At 41.2% G+C, this 20,927-nt stretch overlaps 1 protein-coding gene across 1 annotated transcript; it reads left to right on the top strand.

Annotated features, from left to right (window-relative positions):
• Positions 1 to 65: 65 nt before the first annotated feature.
• Positions 66 to 19,616, top strand: LOC121711231 (histone deacetylase 2). Its single transcript, XM_042094624.1, has 14 exons — positions 66 to 229; positions 958 to 1,070; positions 1,632 to 1,749; positions 1,899 to 1,973; positions 2,652 to 2,790; positions 2,945 to 3,086; positions 3,323 to 3,415; positions 3,550 to 3,658; positions 15,403 to 15,543; positions 16,574 to 16,682; positions 17,102 to 17,232; positions 17,910 to 18,065; positions 18,224 to 18,281; positions 19,153 to 19,616. The coding sequence occupies exons 1-14, from the start codon at positions 175 to 177 to the stop codon at positions 19,181 to 19,183; spliced, it is 1,470 nt and encodes a 489-aa protein (XP_041950558.1). The 5' UTR covers positions 66 to 174; the 3' UTR covers positions 19,184 to 19,616.
• The last annotated feature ends 1,311 nt before the right edge of the window (positions 19,617 to 20,927 follow it).

Here is a 20,927-nt window from a genome sequence, read left to right on the forward strand (position 1 = left end):
ACATTATTGTATCTATTTAGACGCCCCCGTCATACACACGCACACATCACAGAATCTTTGATGATGCTCCACCCACTTTGCCCTATTTTTTTCTTTGCAACATTGACCGACTGCTAGACCCTGTTCTGTTGTTCTAATTTTGCACGGTGTCGGTTTGGCGAAAAGTAGTCAAACATGGCTTACACGCTTTCAACTGGTACCAAAAAGAAGGTCTGCTACTATTATGACGGTAGGTAGCATATCAGGTCCTTTCTTTCGGTGATGGTTACAGCAACGTTGGAGTCTGGTTTGCAGAGCAAATGAGACAGTGCCGAAAACTAGCTAAGTAGCTAGCATGGCTAACAAGCTAGCAAACAAATGTGTTAAATTATATGAGAGTGTTGTACGCTGTCACAAACCCGATGCGTGAGGCATTTTGACGACTCCTTGAGATATATTATAATGTATCATTTACGTATGTTGGGATTTTGCTCAGAACCTTTTCTAACAATCAATGAATTCTAGACACCACCGACCAACCAACACTGGTGTAATATTAGCTATGATAGCACGCTAACAACCACTCGTGGATGTAACGTTACTGTGGGCATTGTACTCCATCATTAGCGAGGTCGTTAGCTCGCAAGTTAAACATAAGCGCAGTATAAGCTTTAAGTTTGCATTTTATCATTTTAAGTTCGGTATTAAATCAGATTGAAGTTAACTTTGTCACGTGTCATAATTTCCCTTTTATTTGAAGTTGATCATCATTACCGCCAAGGCCCAAAAGTACCGATGGATAGGACCCCGTAGGTAGCATCCAATGCGCATGTTCCAATTCTTAAAAATAATAAAGTTTGGCTATGTATAGTCGCTGTTGGATGCAATTCTTATGCAGTATAATACCGACATGTTATGTATGTTAATCCTCAAAGCGTATAGTTATACATTGAAATCTTTATTTGCATGTCTTTTCAGGTGATATTGGAAACTACTATTATGGCCAAGGGCACCCTATGAAACCCCATAGGATCCGCATGACTCACAACCTGCTGTTAAACTATGGACTGTACAGAAAAATGGAGATATATGTAAGTGATTTTATTTGAAATATCGCCATAACTCATTACTTACTCACTAGCACGAGTTCATTACTTAGTCACTAGCTACTCTTCCCATGACACTTGTCAATATAGGCTATCTCCCCAATATGAACACACTTCAAAACAAGTTAAAATGTTGTCTCCTGAGGACCACAGTGTAAAATATAACATTGACACAATAAATACTTTTACGACTTTGTACTTTTTACGATAGAGAGGACACTACTGTACACTTGTAGTTATACATACTATAAAAGCAAAATACAAATTAACAAAACACAGACAGGCACACTTGACACACACAGATGTTGGGCCATGTTCAGTGACTGTTGTAGTATTTATTAACAGCAGTAGTTGTGTAGGTGGGTGTGTTAGTGACATGAAACTGTATGTGCACTGAGTTTGACTATAGTTGCACAGAAATTAATGTACAGCAAAGTGTTTCCATGAATTTCACAGATGGCAGATAACAGTCTGGCCTAACAGTTGTTTTTGTTTTGTTCTTGTATTTGTTATCCTCTCATTGTTTTTTGTTTTTTTGCTTTACAGAGGCCGCATAAGGCCACTGCAGAAGAAATGACAAAGTACCACAGTGACGACTACATAAAATTCCTGCGGTCTATTCGTCCAGACAACATGTCAGAGTTCAGCAAGCAGATGCAACGCTGTAAGGGGCCTCCTTACTCAGACAATCATTGTAGTTGTACATGTTAGTGGAATTGAACAGACCTGTGCTGGACTCCGTATCTTCCTGATGAAAGCACTTGATACCCAGCTTTAGCCAATCTGTCATATCTGCTCTCTCTCTGTTTCCAGTCAATGTTGGGGAGGACTGCCCAGTGTTCGATGGGTTGTTTGAGTTCTGCCAGCTCTCCACAGGTGGCTCAGCCGGTGAGTTAGTGTTGTGAAATTTATTTCATTGTTTGTTGTTTTGATAAAGAATGTAGGGACCATCTTTATCACTCCCAGTACATTTGTTATGGTTTGAAAAAAGCTAGGTTGCACTTGAAAAGAACCACATGAATGATGATCTTACATGACAAGAGCACAGCGAAGTTGACAACCTCCTCTAAATTTTACTGGTGAATTGCATCGAAAAGCGGCATTTTGATAAAAGAACCCTCCACCTATGCTGTTTTCCATTTTAAGTCTACAGCACTACCCTGACCTTCCTTTTACGAGGCATTGGTGTCTGACATATTTCAGATTCAGAAAACCAGCCATGCCAAGTTTTCCCATGGTGGTTTCCAAACACATAATTCATCCAAGTCCCATAAACATCTCCCCTCTTTTGGAGCAGTTACTTAATGGACACACATTCTGGATGTATCTGTTCAAATATGTTTGCGTTTTCTCACTTTGTTTATATGGAGGGTCATTTGCATAGTCCACTGTTGTCCAACTCATTGTACAAGTAGGGATCAGATATTCTGTTCCTGTTGATTAGATACGCTGCCAGGTAACTGGGCAATACTGAATGGCAGTTTGGAGGTTTCCATGTCTCCAGGTGGGGCCTGTACACCTGTGAACAGATGCCAATGTGTTCTCTTTTCTCTTCCTGCTGCACAGCTGGAGCTGTGAAGTTGAACAGACAGCAGACGGACATCGCTGTGAACTGGGCAGGTGGTCTCCACCATGCCAAGAAGTCGGAGGCCTCGGGGTTCTGTTACGTTAATGACATTGTCCTCGCCATTCTTGAGTTGCTGAAGTAAGGCTCTAAGCTAGTCTCCTCTTTGTCTGAGATGTTATTGGACCTTCGTTCTTTTGCCTAGTTGTCGTAGTTTTCGATTAGTTAAATGTGGGATATGAGTCGATAAGTTAAATGCGAAATTGACTCAATGATGCTCTATTCTGAATCACAGGTATCATCAAAGAGTGCTCTACATTGACATCGACATCCATCATGGTGATGGGGTGGAGGAGGCCTTCTACACCACTGACCGAGTCATGACTGTGTCCTTCCATAAGTACGGAGAGTATTTCCCCGGGACAGGAGACCTCAGGGTAAGACTTAACTCGGGGACGCAGTGTTGTTCAGACCTAGATAAGCTTCTGACTTGCGCACAGCAGTTTGAAGAAAACATTGTGTAGACTGTCTGAGAAGATGTTCAGCCCTGGCAAATTACCTTAACTGTTGGGGTGACACATGCTGCCTGTGTATATAGGTTTATGCAGGATGTAGGTGTTTGAAATAGTGTTGTCTAGTTTTGTTTCAGTATGCATTTCTTTTTTGTCTTTAGGATATTGGCGCTGGAAAGGGCAAATACTATGCGGTCAACTTCCCCCTGAGAGACGGTATTGATGATGAATCTTACGAGCAGATATTCAAACCAGTAAGTTCACCATCTCCTTTGCAAAGGAATCTGGGCACTCTGTATAGTGTATATATACTCTTTTGATCCCATGAGGGAAATTACTGTAGCACTACAGTGTGTGTGTGTGTGTGTGTGTGTGCGCGCGCGCGCAGGTGATGGCCAAGGTGATGGAGATGTACCAGCCCAGTGCGGTGGTTCTGCAGTGCGGTGCAGACTCTCTGTCAGGAGACAGGCTGGGCTGCTTCAACCTCACCATCCGTGGTAAGAAGCCTCCTTATTGCAACCGACATATCAGCCTATGATCTCCTCTACTTCCTCTCTTAAAGTACTTGTTAGACTGTAAAGACAATTTATTCATGTGCATCTATCAATCTCTGATACATAACATGGTAAAAAGGTGGTAATTGCATAAATCACACAGTAGAATCGGGGTTCCCATGGATTGCAAACAACATCTTAAGTGAAAGTTTCATTGTATGATCTCAAAAAGTAATAGGTAATGGAAGATTTTTGATTGTCTACGGATTGTCTCGAATTTTTGCATCAGCCAGACCAGGATGAATGGAAGCAACTACAGTTTTGTTAGAGACCGGAACGCCCTGTCATCCAAACTCTAGCTGCCTACCTACATGCTCAATTCTAACAGAGAGTGGGGAAGTGCAGATTTAATGAAAGTGAAACTGACTGTACAACCCCAATTTTGTCTCATGGTTATAACTGGTAGAGGATCATGATTGCATAGTCTTAAATTTAATTCTGGTGCCACTGAAAAAGCCTTAAATCTTGCTTGCCCCAAGCTGTATGAACTATAAAAATGGACTGGTTATCAGGTCTTCTTCTTCTTCTTCAGGTATTATCTTGATTGCCAATCCGTTGAAAATGCACATCCCTTTGTTTAAAACTATTAAAAAAATAATCTCTTAATTTTTCTGAACGGTTGATGAAATTAACCTAACTTTCAAAACTCTTAGAGTAGCATACTTTTTGAACTCTTGGAGAGTTTCTTGTCACCTCACTGCTAGTAATGTTGATTGTTTGGAGCATGTATTTCTGTCACAGAATGTTGAGTTCAGAGGGTCTTCTTGCATGAGGGCGTTTAGTGTAATTCTCTGACAGGATATGTTGCACTAGTATCACTCCAGTGGTGAATGTCAGCTTTCCTTCCCCTGTGTTGTGTTCTGTTCCTTGCTGTTCCACCTTCACAAGGCAGTGGATTAGTTTAGAATGCCGCCATTACCCAACATGGCAGTGGATTAGTTTAGAATGCCATCATTACCCAACATGGTAACGACTTCAACACAGGTTGGAAGACCTATGTCATATATTTTATATCCTATATATCAGTGTTTTTCAAAGTTTTGCAGACCAAGCACCTCTTAACCAATTAAAAACACAGAAAACTTACGGTCCACCTACACTAAAACTAACTACAAAAAAACAATAGGCTTACTTCAACAATATATTACACAATATGCCGCTAAACCAAGTCTAACTTGCTTATTGTGTCAGAGGTTTCACTTGACTGTTTGATTCTAGTTATGTTTCTAGTTTTCCAGTTTTAAAGTGTAAATTGGCGTAGCTACATAGGCACTGTCGTTCAAGTCTGTCATGACTAATGAACAGGCAACTCGAATGATACTTTTTGGATTTATGTTCAAGATCAATATTGCAAACACCTCATCTATGTGGCTTGTATATTTGCTTTGCAGTCACACCTAGGCAGCTTAACAAAACAGATATTTTACCATATCTGCTCGCAGACCACTAGGGATAGCTTGCAGACCACCAGTGGTCCCGGACTACACTTTGAGAACCACTGCTATACATGATCCTGTATTCTAATAATCAGAAGATTTTGGTGGGGATGCAATTAGAAGACCATAAAGCTTTTCATTTCAATCATGAATGAGTGCAAGTTGTCTGCACAGTATCACAGCAGTGTAATGATTTTTCCAGCCTTGTCAGTGGCTGTATCGATTTACCTTGATGTAGCGAGCTTGCCCCCAAGGCTATCAATATATGCTATTTTGTTGTACATGCATATGCCGGTCTTACTCAAAACTACTGATTTAATGTTGTTTTGGTCCTAGACAAATGTTTCCACTTATTCTTGTCCAAAAATAGACCCTAGGAACTTAGACCTGAGTGGTCCTTTACTTTTAGTCAGTCTAGTGTTAATTTCGTCAGACGAGACGAGAGGAAATATGTTCGTCAACGACCTTTTTTTTCATGACTAAGACGAGACGATGACGAGACGGCAGTAATGTCCTGAAACACTGACTAAGACTATCTTAAGATGAATTATTGTTGACGAAAAAAGACGAGACTAAAATGTTTTGCATGAAATAAGAACTAAGATAAAATCTCTCTTCATTTTCGTCTACAAAATGAGAAGACAGAATATCTAGCTGTTACGTTTTCAAAATATTCCGAATGAGTTCATACGCAACAGCTTTCCTGTAGGCTAGTCTACGTGCTGTTGCTGCAACCCTGTGGCTGCAACACGAAACTACATGGAACAAGAACACTGGAGATTTCTGCCAGAGTTAGCCAACTAACTACCTAAGCTTTATGCCACATGCTATGGCTAAGATGGAGAGTCTGTTTGGGGAATGTGTTGTGTTTGGGCGCATATCGCCATCTAGCGAGGCGGAGTAAAACATTAATACTTTGGTCTACGACAGTGTTTCTCAAACTTTTTCAGTTTCAGGACCACTTAACTAACCCTAGCTAAAAAAAAAAAAAGATTAGACCTACTTCAACAGTAGCCTATAATTAGGGCCCGTCCCAATACCTCCCCTACGCCTAGATTTTTGCCCTAACCCTCATTTTTGCACGTGTAGGGGTAGGGTGTCCCATTACTTTAGGGAGCAAGACGGAGTGCTACTTCCTCCTTAAAATCAACCCTTTAGTCTACACTATAGGCCTACTCACTGAACCACCTTGCTTATTGTCTTTGCACTTTGCTTATTGTGTGGATTCATACTGTATGATTTAAACTGGCATATCTTACATAGACAGTGTTGCAGAACTGTTTTTACATACAAGTTGGTTCAATATTGCAAACAACTCATCTATATTATATTTTACCACGTCTGCTCACGGACCACTTGGGATAGCTTGTGGACCACCAGTGATTTCCCGGACCACAGTTTGAGAAACACTGGTCTACGAATATGACAGTGGTCCAGTCAAATCTTTTACTGTCTATGGTCAAATCCCAGCCGAGCTATAACTGTAGCTCGACTTACCTGTAACATACTGACTGACAAAAAATCAGAATGAGTAATTATAACAGACGAGTAGCCCTGTGGACACACAATATTGTTGGAAAATTGAGATGTGTGAAACACTATTAGACTCAAATGGTAATCAGAAATAATTTGTTATAAAAAAAGACTAAAATGTGTTGACTAAAACTGACTAAGACTAAGATACCTTTAGTTTTCTTAGGACTACAACTAGACTAAAATGACGAGACTTTTAGTCGACTAAAACTTGACTAACAAAAATGATATTTGAATGACTAAATATGACAAAGACTAAAAAGGACATTTCGTCACAAGACTAAGACTAAGACTAAATTAAAAATAGGTGACACAATTAACACTAAGTCAGTCATCAACAACTTGTAATGAATGGTGATCAATAAATGGAGACTATTTGAAGCACAGTGTGTACAACTGGCTCCTACCAACCTCAGGAGAATGAATGTCAGTTTATTCATTTATAAATAATTATCGGAATTAGTTTTTGATTAATTACTTTGGAAGTCATGAGAAGCAAAATGTGATGTAGTCCTGAGCACTGATCCTAAGGCAGATCGATTTTGGCCAGTTTAACAACAGTCCTTTTATTTTGTGATGGACGTGTTTATAACAAACCAGGAAGTGGGTGCATCTCAGCGATGCTTTGAAATGCAGTGTTTCCTCTACGTTTATTTTAGCATGGCGGCCCGCCACGGTTTAAATTAATACCGCCACGGTATCAGAATCAGGGCAGACGCACAATGTAGTTGCGTTTGCTTTTTAAATAATCCTGCCGACGTATCCTCCCCTGCTGGCTGCCGCTCACATTGCAATTTAACAATAAGTAGCCTAAAACCAAGGATTAAAGTTCTCTGTTGTACGACGGATTTCCGTCAATTTGATTTTAGAAATGTCATATTTGAGATCGATGCAGATCCGATGAGAAAAAAAATAGGGGAGGGGGGGGGGCGGCGGTGCTGCTGCTATCACCTTTTCTTTTCCTTTTTTTAAGGCAACTACAAATATTGGTCCGATGAATGAATGTGTGTAATGGTAAATGTTTAAAGACCTAATAGTGTTCTTGAGAACTTTCTGTGTCCCAATCAGTGACCGCTCAAGAAGATACGTCAGCCATGAGTTTCGCTTTGTTAATGTTGTAGCTACACGCTTGTCTCATTGGCCTGGGGCGTTTGCTTAAAAAAAAAGAACACGTCTGGAGGACTAACGGTCTAAAAGTTGGATTATAGTGACACAATCGAGACAGCTGATGAGGTTGCCCAATCCGTTTAACTTTTTTGGATATGATATTGTGCCACCCGATGTACTATTATTGTTACAGTTTTTAATCAATGCAACTAACATTATGTAGCGACGCAATATAAAACGTAGCCTATGCAATTTATTATCCCGTCTGTTATGACATGTACAACAATGTTTTTCACAATTTGCGATGGAAGGTTTTGACTGAGCGTGTTCACATAAAATAATAATAATATTGTCATTATCGCAAACTGTTGAGTAAGGGGGTCAGTCGTGTTTGTGACGCACATACAGCCTTGTAGCCTATTTTGCTTAGGCCTCACTTTTAACAACAGTAGGTTGTGAGTGTATGTTGACAAAAAATAACCATGCAATTAAAATAGTCAACTTAAAACTTTGCTATTATTAATTTATAGCACAAAACCATAACCAGTAGGCCTACCAGAACCTCGCATATTAGCGTCATGATTTGTGTGCGTCTATTTGGCAAGGCCACTAGCTGTCATGGATGCGTTGTTGCTAAAGGAAGGCAGGTGTCAAAAGTTAAAAAAATAATGGAGATGGGCGGCTGTTGGAAACGGGGGAGAACTAAGCCATGGTGTAAAGAAATTACAGTGCCAGGGGTTTGCTTTTGCGCGGTTTGCTGCAATTGTTTATGGATGCAATAATAATAATAAAAATATAATAATAATAAAATGTATTTATATAGCACTTTTCAAGCACAAAGCGCTAGCCTGGCGGGCCATCCTATATCATTGAAATGTATAGTCTGGAATCGAACCATTCACCTCGCTTAATCCAAGGGGCGGGCAGAGAATTGTCTTTCAAACTGCCTAGGCATGCAATAGGCCAGCGCTACGACCATATCCGTATCCGGTCGGCAAAACGGCAAATACATCCTTCTTCGAAAGTAATGACTTAAGTGCATTGTGTTGCTCAACTTTCAAAGAAAAGCACAAGTCCAACTCCTCCAAAGTCGATGCCAACGCCGATTCAAACAACCGCTCTTCGTTCGCCATAGCCACCTTCCTTGTTGTTCACAGTCGCAGGACTGTCGTTATCCTGTTAAGCCCGCCTTAAGACTCTCTAACAAAATAGAGCGCTGTGATTGAATAACATCCACGGTGTTAGCCAATAGAAATCCCTATGGTTTGATACTAGACGTACAGGCTGAGCAAATTAATTTGCCGCCGCTAGGGTGCGTCTAGATTTCTAGGCTAACAAAGTGCTCTACAGACAAACAAACAAACAAAACAAAGCAAAAAACAAAACAATAGTAATGATGACAATAATAATAATAATAATGATGATAAAATAGTAAACTACCAAACTACAAACACAAACTTAACTAAATATATATAAAAAAGAAAATAGAAAAGGTATACAGTATAGTACCCAAGACAAAATAAACAAACAGAAATTATAATAATGATAATAAATTAGCAGAGACATGAGTGGAATCATTCACTATTTAAGGAAAGCAATTTTATATAAGTGGGTCTTAAGACTAGATTTGAAAACAGCCACAGATGGTGCAGATTTGATGTTATCAGGGAGGCTGTTCCAAAGCTTGGGTGCTCTAACAGCAAATGATCGGTCACCCCTAGTTGACAATTTACTTTCTGAAACAACTAACAGTCCCAGGCTGGAGGATCTGAGGGGTCGAGCTGGACAGTAGGGGGTTAATAAATCTGTTAAATAGTCAGGTGCCAAACCATGTAATGCTTTATAGGTAATAAGGAGGATTTTAAAATCAATCCTAAAACTCACTGGCAACCAGTGAAGATTGGCCAGAACTGGGGTGATCCCTAAATTTAGACTTTGTCAAAAGTCTGGCTGCTGAATTCTGAACAGTTTGTGAACGAGAGCTGGAATGACGATTTAAACAGGTGAATAAGGCGTTGCAGTAATCAAGTCTAGATGAGACAAATGCATGTATAATTCTCTCTGTGTCCTTTAAAGAAAGCATTGATCTGATTTTGGAAATGTTTCTCAGTTGATAATAACAGGACTACACAAGGAGTTTTACATGTTGGTCAAATTTTAAATCTGTATCAGATAAAACCCCTAAGTTTCTAGAAGTAGTCTTGTTATTTGAGGCTAAATTTCCAAGAAAAGTCTTAGCTTGATTATAGACTTTGTCAGGGCCAATGAAAAGGACTTCTGTTTTGTCAGAGTTAAGCTGTAGGAAATTCTGAGACATCCGCTATGCAATCCTGCAGTACAGTTAGCTTGTTAAGCATGTTTGGTTTGACTGAGAGGTACAGTACAGCTATGTGTCATCAGCATAGCAGTGAAATGATATGTTATGGCGGCGAATTATGTGGCCTAGAGGTAACATATACAGGGAAAACAATATTGGTCCTAAAATTGAACCTTGGGGAACACCGCAAGTAATAGCTGAGGTAGAGGAAGTAAAATTACCTATTGAAACAAAAAATGTCCTGTTGGATAAATAGGATATGAACCAGTCCAAAGCAGGACCCGTTATGCCAACCCATTCTCTTAGTCTTCTAATTAAAATAGCATGATCAATGGTATCAAAAACAGCGGTGAGATCCAGCAACACCAAAACAGAGTGCTCACCAGAATCAGCTGCCATTAGTAGATCATTGGTTACCCTGATAAGAGCAGTTTCAGTGCTATGCATAGGACGAAAACCTGACTGAAATTTCTCCAGAATGCTATTGCCCTTTAACACTTCAGAAAGTTGCATCAAGATCACCTTTTCCAGAATTTTGGAGATAAAGGGCAATTTAGAGATTGGACGAAAGTTTTTTTAGAATGGAAGGATCAAGGCCAGATTTTTTTTAGGAGGGGCTGGACACTGGCTGTCTTGAAAAGGTCAGGGACACACCCTGAGGAAAGAGAATTATTTAAGATTGATAGCAGACTAGGGCCTATAGCACTAAACACTTTTTTGAGAAGAGTGGCTGGTAAAATGTCTGAAGGACTAGATGAAGGATTCATTGCTGCAACAATGTCAGTGAGAGTCTGTATAGAGATAGGTCTAAAATAGCTCAGGTTATTAGGGCAAGAAGGGGGGCATGGAACATTAGCAAGAGACATCGGAGATGGAATATTTTACCTAATATTAGCAATCTTATCAATAAAAAATGATATAAACTTTTCACACTCATCAGCAGAGGATGTAGCAGGCGATCAATAGTATTGAACAGGAATCTACAATTGTTTTCGATTGTTAGCAATAAGGTTTGAAAAATACTGTGATTGTGATACTTGTGAAGTTAGTTCTTTCAATGTTGGTAATGAACCAGAAGCTTAGTGGCTTTCCATTTGCGTTCAGTTCTCCTACACAGTCTTATGAGGCTACGTATTTCATTAGTGATCCAGGGAGATTTGTTAACAATAGGCTTCCTTTTAGTTTTAAGAGGAGCTACAGTATCTAGTATGGTGGTACATAACTCATTAAATGTGTTAAGCATGTCATCTGTATCTTGTAACCCACCAGCATCAGGCATGGTATCACTAAGTTTGTTAAACAAAGAAGAGAAATTACAGGCAGTGTGATCATTGAAACTGCGAAAACTAACAATATGTGTGCGAGGTGCAACAGCAACTGGGAGAACACTGTCAAAGATGACACAGTGGTGGTCTGACACCAATAGGTCTTTCACTAAAACATTGTTCAGCTCTAAGCCAAGAGAAAAAAATAAATCTAAAGTATGCCCATGTCTGTGAGTTGGTTCTAACACATGCTGTAGTAAATTAAAAGATTCTGTAATATTAGAGAATTCAGCTGAGTAACAATTTGTGGAATCATCAACATGAATATTAAAATCTCCAACAATAATAATCTTATCATAGTTGAGAATGACAGAAGATAAAAAATCTGAGAATTCCATTGCTGCCATGCAATGTTTAGGGGGTCGATAAACAACAATGCAGAGCACAGGGATATCACAGATTAATTTGAACATAAAAACCTCAAAAGTTGAGAAACTGTCAGTGGCAGATGGGCAACATTTAAAACAATCCTTATATACAACTGCTAAACCTCCTCCACGGCCACAAACTCTAGGAGAGCTAAAGACGTAACTGGGAGGGCAAAGTTCCCCTAATTGGCTATGCTCACCCACCTTTAACCAAGTCTCAGTTAAAAAGAAAAAATCAAGGTTAGAAGACAATAAAATCATTCATAGTGAATGTCTTACTAGATAAAGATCTCACGTTGAACAGTGCCATTTTAAGAGCCTGTGAATTGTTCTGAGTTGATGTACCAAGGTGTGAGGCGTCACGTGATCTGATGGATGTAGCAATGTTCAAATCACGTGCTCTCACTGAAGCAGAACTTTTAACAGGATGAGCGGCCACAGTTTGGATGTTGATCAGCTGTTGATCAGATGTCACTTTACTGCCGGGCGTACAGGCGATAGCGGGAGCGGACTGCTCTAGAAAACCGCGTTGTTTTGGCAAGAGATCCTGTGGAGATGATGATGTTCTCAGAGGGATGCTTTCCTCTGTCGCTCGGGTGATGAAAGAGCGACGTGCGCCTCTGTGCAGGTAGCCTTTCCGCCGGAGGATCCACGCTGCCCGGCAAAGAAAGGTGGAGCACCTCATTGCTGATGGGGTCGGTGGAGGTGAACTGTCGAAGTTCAAGGGGTGTGTACTGAAACCCCCCATAGCCGAAACACAAACTCTGACATGGGTTGACGCATCAGCCAGACTGAGCCAGTGAGTCTGAGTTGGGCTACGTTATCGGTGCACTTGCAGTCACCTAACGTCCGTCCAGCTAGCACGAAGCCTCAATCTCCCCACTGGTCAGTCAATCGACTATACCCAGCAGCTGGACAGTCAACCGACTAGGAACCCAGCATAGGATGTAAAGGGAGAGAGACACTAGCAAGCGAGCGCAGCTGCCACCACACAAGCAGGCAGCAAATCCAAAAGCAGTGAAGTAGCCTAACGTCAACTCTTCAGGGCAATAGACAACTAACTATTCACAGTCCAGATAGTGGCAGCAAGGGAGTGCCTCGAAGTGACACCCAGCAGTGCAGACGACCAGTCACCTCGCTGATGGCAATCGGCAGAAAAAACAGCTGATCACCAGGCGAAAAAACAGTGCAGGCACGTTCAGAGACGGGGAAATGCTGTAAAAGTATAGAAAAACAAAATAAATAATTGAAATAAAAAGGCTATCTGTAACTGTACAGCTAAACTAAACGAATGTACAAAAATTAAGAACAATAATCGTGAATAAAATTGTAAATATTAAAAAATCTGAATAAAAACAAGTCAGACGGAGCGGCTTGAGCAGCCAGCGTCCCCGTTTCTAGGCGACTCAATAGGAAAACGTTTTAGCACGCCAACAATCACAAGACCGCCATAAGGTTAACGTTCGTGCACTTCAGGACATCTTCCCTACCTGGTGCAACTATAGCCACCACGACAGAGGTAGGCTACGTTTATCTTTGGCTGACGTTTTTGCGCTCAGAAAGTAGGCTACGCAACACGACCCCTCACCATATCGCAACCAATTGTCAACCTTATACAATCCGTTGCTGAAGACAAGCGCCCTCTCCAGATTGTCGTTATCAAATGTGCAGACCTGCTGCATGAGCACACACAGTATTGCTGCTCATTGGAAAACTGAGTTGTCTGTAAAACTCAAAATTACCATGTTTTCATTAAATGCGGATGAGGCAACAAATGGAAATATGAACAATATCTAGAATGTTCTGATTTGTTACTTTGATGAGGAAATGGGAAGTCTTGCAAACTTGATTTTATAGATTTTACTTGGTGTTGAATTGCATATTAACAAGAAAAAAATCTCCCCTTTAAACACTTTTGAATCAATTAAATAAGAGTGTAAGTTAAAGCCTTTCTACAATATTGCTGCAGTAGAAAAGAACAGCAATGGCTAATCAGCAATGGTCAGGGATGGTACTGAAATATTATTTTGTTCATCAGGAAAACTCGATCTCAATCAAGAACACTCTCAATTCGCCTTATTCACATGGCGGCTAGAACGAGGCTACAGGGTACACAAACCATAGGATTGTTATGTTCTATGCATTCACCTGTAGGTGGCATTAATTATATAGTAAGTGTACCCTGTAGCCTCGTTTTGGTTTAAACAATGGCCGCCGTGTGAATAAGGCGAATACTCCCTTTACTTTGCGGTTTGCATCTTTTTGTACATTATAAACCAATAAGTCGCGACCGCAAAAGGGGTGCTATCTCTATAGGTAGATATAAACAACGTATGACTTATGGCCTAAAAAAAGTTCAGTCAAACGATTTTTTTTTCACTTTAATCCCTGCCTAAAACTAGTCAGAGGTTATTATGGCTCGTCCAGTTTCACTTCACATATTATATATTGTATTGATGTAGCCTATTTAAAACATTAACTTTCTTCTTAGTGTTTCCTCTTCATTTAGTGGTGCCACTGCTTCAGAATTAGGGGAGACGCAAACTATTGTCCAGAAGCATAGTAGACTAAATGCCCTCGGCTGGCTGCAGAAAATTGCAGTTTAACAATAAACAGCAATGCTAATCCGAGGTACCTGTCTAGTTTTATTCCATAAATATATTGTTTTTATAGACGTTAGTGGCATGTGCTATCAAGAGCTTCCATGTGCTATGCATGTCAACATCGCAAAAACTACAATTTTTGCACAACTTGGTGGAAAGGTGTAGAACAGGCTAAGGAAAACCCATTACTTTTGTGAGCTGATCGTATTGAAAGTATTTCCCATATCGTTGCCTATTAGCTCGCCCGCAACATCAGCAAAAAGGAAACATGGAGAGTGGATGTCTCCGCGGAGACACCGTTGTTAAATTAGATGCACACTCAATCGTGATTCAGTGCAGGAAAAAAGCAATGACTGGTAGCAACGAAGGTAAATTGGATTAAAGCAAAACTTGCCCAAAAACATTTTGTATGCACTTTCGGTGATAGCCTAGTAATGTGAATCGTGGACTATAGCCTAACCAAAGAAAGTAAAGGAGATTTGCACCTAATAAAGGCAGTGTTGTGGGTTGTGTTTCTACAACATGTTGGCACAAAACTTAATTTCTGTCATAATCGAAGTAAGCTAAGCGTTTTTCCATTGTCATGTCAACTACCGGTATGTTCAAGCAGTGACGTGCTTTAATACATGGGTTAACGTGACGTGAGTCAGACAGAAGATGGGCCTGTCTTTAGTTCCTGAATCCTGTCCCTCTCAAGTCACGTTAAATGGTGAGATTAGCAATTACAATTTTAAAAAAGGGAGTGACACCCCTGACCCCCAGTTTTTTTCATACTGTAGCCTTGCAACCTTTTTTTTTTTTCTTGGGGGGGTCGGATGGCCTGCCGCTACTGTTAAAAAAAAAAAATTTTTAAAAAATCTAGAGGAAACACTGAAATGTTCTGCATCATGAAACATTTAGTCTCCTTGCGAGACTGTCCACAGTGGGTAGCAGATGGGGCTGTGCAGTGTTCTTGTGTGGTTCTCTAAGCACAGGTCTTTGTGGCTGTTTGTCTGCAGGCCATGCCAAGTGTGTGGAGTACATGAAGTCCTTCAACCTGCCACTGCTCATGCTGGGTGGAGGCGGTTACACCATCCGCAACGTGGCCCGCTGCTGGACCTACGAGACGGCTGTCGCCCTGGACACGGACATCCCTGACGGTACGTATGCGTCCCCACCGGTGACATGCACATTCATCTGAACTAGCACATGTCACATTTGACCTGTGCCCCAGCTTTGACTATCGTGATGTGTTGGTCTACATTTGACCTTCCTCAAGAAATGTGGCAACTAGTTACTTCTATGTGTTTCACACAGACAACTACTGAAATGCTAGTGTAATCAATTTGCTACACAAAGTAGCTCTATGAGTTGTGTCTGTGTGCGTTTATATACTTATTAGGTTCAGTGCAGTCAAAAAGTCAGTGCAAAGTCAGTAAAGTTTGAGTTGTGTGTTGATAATCACATTACATGTTGGGATAGAATATCCCACACACAAACTACAGTATCAAAGTATTGCAGAAGGTGTTTATATCCAACTATTGGATATACCTCACCTTTTATATAAGTTAAAGTTCCAATTTTCCCAATTTTCTTAGTTTTATCTGTTGCAGTCCTGAATAGGATTTATCCATGTCTAAAGTTGGGTGTTAGGGGTAGGGTTTTGCATATAATCACAAGGAGATAAATAACTAAAAGAAGGAACTGCCATAAATATGCTCCGACTCTCAAGGTAACACTGGTGGAGGTGGGTGTTGTTGGCACAGCATGTTGGCAGTTGGCAGCGGCACCAGCCCCTCTGTGTCAGCTGTAACAGGGTGTCGGGGGGGTGGGGGGGGGGGTTGAGCTCCTCGGTGAGGGATGGCCAGCCGAGCCTGCTGTCTGACAGGGTGCCGAATCAGCACTCTGTCACGGTAGCCGAGTATTAATGTGTGCGCAAGGGCACATTACCACTGCCTGTCAGACATGCCGCTCGCTTAATGGAATGTGGACCTCTGAGGGGCCCGTGTGCACACACACTCAGATTCACACCCCCTGATGGTCTCATCACTTTAGTTTGTGATGCAATTACATTATTTCTTTAAAAAGTTATTCTGCATTTAGGCCACCAGTTCTATCTTAGAAAAAGATTCTGAATGGGAAAATGTTATTGTCTACGTTGCTAATCTGTCTCCTCCTCTCTGTCTCCAGAGCTTCCATACAATGACTACTTTGAGTACTTTGGCCCAGACTTCAAGCTGCACATCAGTCCATCCAACATGACCAACCAGAACACTAATGAGTACATGGACAAAATCAAGTAAGGGGATGAACGTATTTCCTGAAAATGTAACAATCTTTCAGCAGTTGATATTCTCCAGTGATGTAATGCACCACGACATGGGATTGGGACCAATCTACAGTACCTCAGGGTTTCATTTTATCAGGCCACAAGATCATTTGAGACCAGTTTTGGTTGTAGAACTGTAACAATGAACTGTATGGGAGATGTGAGTTGTATGTGCATTTAATGGAAATCATGATGCACCGGTACTGACCTTTTACACAAATGTAGAAGCAAGCGGGCAGGTGTGTGTCCCTGACCATGCTGTGGATGGAGCTCAGCGAGGGTGGGCTCTCCTCTCCTCTCCTCTCCTCTCTTCTCCTCTCTTCTCCTCTCTCTTCTGCTCTCCTCTCTTCTCCTCTCTTCTCATGAGCCTGTTTGTTTGTGGCCTCCAGGCAGCGTCTGTTTGAGAACCTGCGCATGCTGCCCCACGCTCCAGGCGTGCAGATGCAGGCCATCCCAGAGGACAGCATCCCCGACGACAACGTGGACGAGGACACCGAGGACCCAGACAAGCGCTTGTCCAGTAAGAATGCAGACCGGCATCTCAATGACCGTTAATATGGACTTTGTCTTAAGAACGTAATGTCTTAAGATGGATAGTTTAGATAAAGAACTGCATTTGTCCAAGATTGTAAGAATGCAGACGGACAACAACATCTCAATGACCGTTAAATGTTGTATCAGCGATGATGGGGTAACGTCACTTCTGTTGACGTTCAAACAAAACAGAGAGCTAGCTCGCTACTCCCTCCCACTTGAAACTCTCCTGAACGTGCATCTCGTCGGTTATTGGTTGGAACACTTTATTTTGCCTTTGAGTGGTTGGCAACACTTGTTGGTAGCCATTGTTTTTGTGTGCAGATCTCAGTCTAGGCTGCCTACAGAGACGCGTTTTTTTGACGGCCTGCTTATGAAGCGGGCAGCTAGCGGATCGTTAGGAAAGATTAGATGAATGTGATCATTTATGTTTGGGCCTTTTTTGGGCCTGCAATCGCTAATACAACCGTTAATACGGACTTTTCCTTTTACTGTGACACTTGCAATACCATGGAAATGTTGGGGTCAAGTGTGTCATACGGAGTATGATTATATAGAAATGTATCATCGTAATGTCATAAGATTTAAATAGTTTAAATAAAGAACAGCATGTTCATTTGATGTGAACCACTTTAACTAGATTCTTTTCTGCTTGTCTCCCAGTCCGTGCGTCTGATAAGAGGATAGCGTGCGATGAGGAGTTCTCCGACTCTGAGGACGAGGGAGAGGGCGGCCGGAGGAACGTGGCCAATCACAAGAAAGGAGCCAAGCGAGCCCGCGTGGAGGAGGACAAAAAAGAGGGAGAGGAGAAGAAAGTTGGTGAGAACTGACCACCGCTGATCTGAGATCATTCCACACCCCCTTGTGCTCCTGTCAGAAACTCCTTTTTCTAACTGTATAGAAAGGCTACAAGTGGATGTGCTATTGTAAGATGCAAGTCAGCCCAAATCAGCCTGCTCTTGTCCTTGTCCTTACAGAAGTGAAGGAGGAGGAGAAGGCCAAGGAGACTAGCACTGAGAAGCCGGACACAAAAAGGTAAGCATCACTCACATGCCATGTGCGTCCAAGACACCAAGAGCCCGACTACCTTAAGCGCTGCCATTTTGGACTGAATTACCACCACAGATGCAGCCGTGGAGAAAGGAACACGGTGATTTAGTGAAGCCGCTCAAAGGCAAGGGGGAAATCAAGAGCTCATTTCCTGTGGCTACAAACAAGTTTGATATAAAACTGCAATAAGGTGGTCTAATAAGGTCTAAAGTAGTGAACTAACTATCTAAATGGCTTTTGCCAACTTTGCAAACACCCTCAACAACCCAGTTGGCCCAGATAGAAGTTTGTTAATGTGTTAATTTGGGTGTTCTGGAGATGGAGTTGGCAATGTTGTGCTGTGAAAGCTTTTCTTGCATTTCTGCAGGAGGTTTAGGTGTTTGGTGTGTTTCTTGGACAGCTAGTGGGAACAATTTATAATGATGATGTACCACCACCACAAACATTTATTTGAAGACGTTTGCAAAACCATTTGCCTGTTAATACATATCTAAGGGGATTGCTCCAGGTGTGTGTCTGTCTGCAATTTGACTGACGCATCTCGCCTGACAGGCACAGCTCTGCTGACCTCACACAAATTGTGTGCATTAACTCTGATATTGGACTCGCTAATAAACCAAACTGTGATGTTGAGTATTCAGTGGATATCGTCCAGTTAGTCTAATTAGTGTTGTTATCACTGGGGCAAAAGCCAAAATGAAGTCCGGCATTTGCTTGTCATGGAAATAGGTCAAGATGGACACCAAATTTGCTTGATTGTATTTCTGGCCCAGTTATGGATGGGCTCATGGACATGTTGGCACTTAAGGCATACGGTGAAGTTGATTATTGTGTGACAAGTCTTTTCTCTGTTTAGCGTGAAGAGCGAACAGACCAGCAGTGCCTGAAATGGCCACAAGGGGGAAGACTGCTCCACACTGGCAGGCTTGATGGCAGTGGTGCCTCTCGCTTCACATACCAGACTCGATGCCCACAAGCATTATATTTATTATTAAAATGTGTCATCGATACATGTTTGGTTTTGTTCCATGTTTCTCTTTCTTTTCCTTTCTTTCTCTCTTTGGTTGTAATTCCATTGTCCTTTGTTAATTGTGACAGTCCTTTTTAATCCATCTTGCCGCTTACAGCGTGAATTTGCTGTCTATCCCTTTGGAAGCTAAATGTTTTTAAATAGGCTTTTTATTTTTTGGAAATGAACTGTCTGTTTGTATTGACGTGTCCTAGAGAGAATAATGTGGTTGTTAGAAATGAAACCTGCATCGACTTCATGTTTGTCTCAAATTTGATATTTTGCATTTACGTATTAAAATGTTTTTTATACCTGTTGGTGTCCTAGGATTTTATCATAAGATTCAAGAGGATACATTTATAATGATTATTCAAATAAATGAATCAGTCAGTAAATCATTTCTCATTATATTTGCCACCTAGCTGAATACATGTAATGTAAATATAAAGTGCAGTAGTTGTGGATAAATAGAAAAATAACGAGCAATATTGGGCTACAGTATATAGTAAATGGAAAATAATATAGAGTAAATCATATGAGCAATATTGGGCTACAGTCACGTGGGTTTACTCTGATTTTTAGACAGACGTGAAACATGACGTGACGCGCAATGTGGACACAAGGGAGAATAGCCATCCAAAGTGCGGTATTAACTTCATCCTGCAGAGGGTGGTGTCGGGCTATTTTGTAGGTCCACATTTTACTTTCAAAGCCTGGAGCCGCGTTCTTCAAATTATGGAAGCCTCCTTGACGTGATGTTACTTTTTTTACCTCGATTTGGACTGCTGCTTATTGGTGAGTTTGACTCTTTACTACTCAGATATGAGACAAACTGCGCATTAACAAATGTGACGTTTCAACAAGACGGTATGCTGTGTTTTCGAAAATATGCTATGCTCTAACGTCAACCATTTCAATTTGACGCAAAGGGCCTACACTCAAATCATATAAACTAGTTGTAATTGGCACGTTGAAGGCATACATTAAGCACAACTAAAATGTTAACTGGAAAGGCATAGAAGGTGGGGCCTCACAACAGCCTTTTTCACTCCACTTTCATGAGTGCAGATGTGATGACGCCAAAAACCCAGACCTGCTCGTGAAAATGAAATGGTTCCCTCTACCAACATGATTCCATGTTCCATGATACAACATGTGTTGTATGCTTGATATAGTGATGTGTGGGAATAATGTGGTCACTACAATGTGCCTGATGGTCGTCCTCTGGCTCGGAGTGGCCAAATGTAGGATGGCATGCATATCTATCCTACAACATGCCTAATTCAAAACTCTGCAGAGGGGCACTTTCAGTCGCCCTCCATTGTAATATTTTTGTCAGGTTTTGTAGTTGGTGCTATCTCAAGCTCACAAGCTGTCTGCATATGCCACTTGTGGAGTTTGCATGGCATGGGTGGGACTTAACCAAGAAGGGCAGCCACCTCTAACTTTAAAGGTCTTCTATTGTAATACTGGCCCCTAGTTTGCACTTTAAAGGTCACAGAGGGAACATGACTCAACAGGTTTGCATGAGGCTAAGAAGTGTCAAGATCTTTACTAGCTTGGTAAATGCATGAAGAGGTTTCAAGTGTAATCAATTGCTGGTTTGTCAACAGTATTAACAC

Source organism: Alosa sapidissima, chromosome 6 (genome assembly GCF_018492685.1).
Source record: "Alosa sapidissima isolate fAloSap1 chromosome 6, fAloSap1.pri, whole genome shotgun sequence".
NCBI lineage: Eukaryota > Metazoa > Chordata > Actinopteri > Clupeiformes > Clupeidae > Alosa > Alosa sapidissima.

What these genes read in the sequence shown, in the direction of transcription:
- LOC121711231 (XM_042094624.1), top strand. Translation starts at nt 175, where the DNA reads ATGGCTTACACGCTTTCAACTGGTACCAAAAAGAAGGTCTGCTACTAT. An exon ending in GGTCTGCTACTATTATGACG is followed by an intron (nt 230 to 957) that starts GTAGGTAGCATA and finishes ATGTCTTTTCAG; the next exon opens with GTGATATTGGAAACTACTAT. An exon ending in CCCAGACAAGCGCTTGTCCA is followed by an intron (nt 17,233 to 17,909) that starts GTAAGAATGCAG and finishes CTTGTCTCCCAG; the next exon opens with TCCGTGCGTCTGATAAGAGG.